This window comes from Plasmodium gonderi (genome assembly GCF_002157705.1).
Source record: "Plasmodium gonderi DNA, contig: Pgo-contig_681, whole genome shotgun sequence".
Lineage (NCBI taxonomy): Eukaryota > Apicomplexa > Aconoidasida > Haemosporida > Plasmodiidae > Plasmodium > Plasmodium gonderi.
In genome coordinates, this window is record NW_021629463.1 from 1,412 (window position 1) to 2,044 (window position 633).

General features: G+C 24.5%; 1 protein-coding gene across 1 annotated transcript; it reads right to left on the reverse strand.

The window, feature by feature from the left end:
* PGO_004100 (variable surface protein) lies at positions 1 to 440 on the reverse strand (the record flags this gene model as incomplete). Its single annotated transcript, XM_028691420.1, has 2 exons — positions 1 to 282; positions 408 to 440. Coding segments are annotated over 2 exons (315 nt in total), but the record flags the coding sequence as incomplete, so codon positions are not given.
* Positions 441 to 633: the final 193 nt, after the last annotated feature.

The following is a 633-nucleotide window of genomic DNA, read 5'->3' on the forward strand; positions in this document are numbered from 1 at the left end:
TATCCAATAATTCAAAAGTTTACAGTCATCATAATCATTATCTTTTTTACTTATTTTTGTGCCTGTCGTTTTTAGTACCATTAGAAGTACTACACAAAGTCTTTTATACCAAGAATTTTTATTATCACTGTTGATGTCTTCGCACAAATTTTTATATTCATTTCGTTCATTAAGGCTAATAAGAAAGTTTTTATTGATATCATTATAATTGAAGAAGTGGCGATCCAAGTTTCTATAAAATTCAAACGATGGTAATCCTAAGGAGGTGCCTTCAAAGTATGCCTAAATAACATTAACCTTATATGTTATCATAAAAAAATATAGCACGCAATTTTTCCATATTAATAACAAAATTCATGATAAAGCAAATGTATAGATAATACTTATCCATAATATATATGCATTACTTTTAGCTTTTCTTGTATACTTTTTTCCCTCATAATCAAAAATATATCAAATTTTAATGTTTTTAGGTATACTAAAAATTAACAAATGTGATGAATCTAGGGATCTATATACTTATTACACTTGAAATGTTACATTAGCTGTTATTTCAATCCACAATGCATATTTTTGTATAATGTGTATATAAATGAAAAAATGTGCACATCATATATAAATAATTTAAAAAAT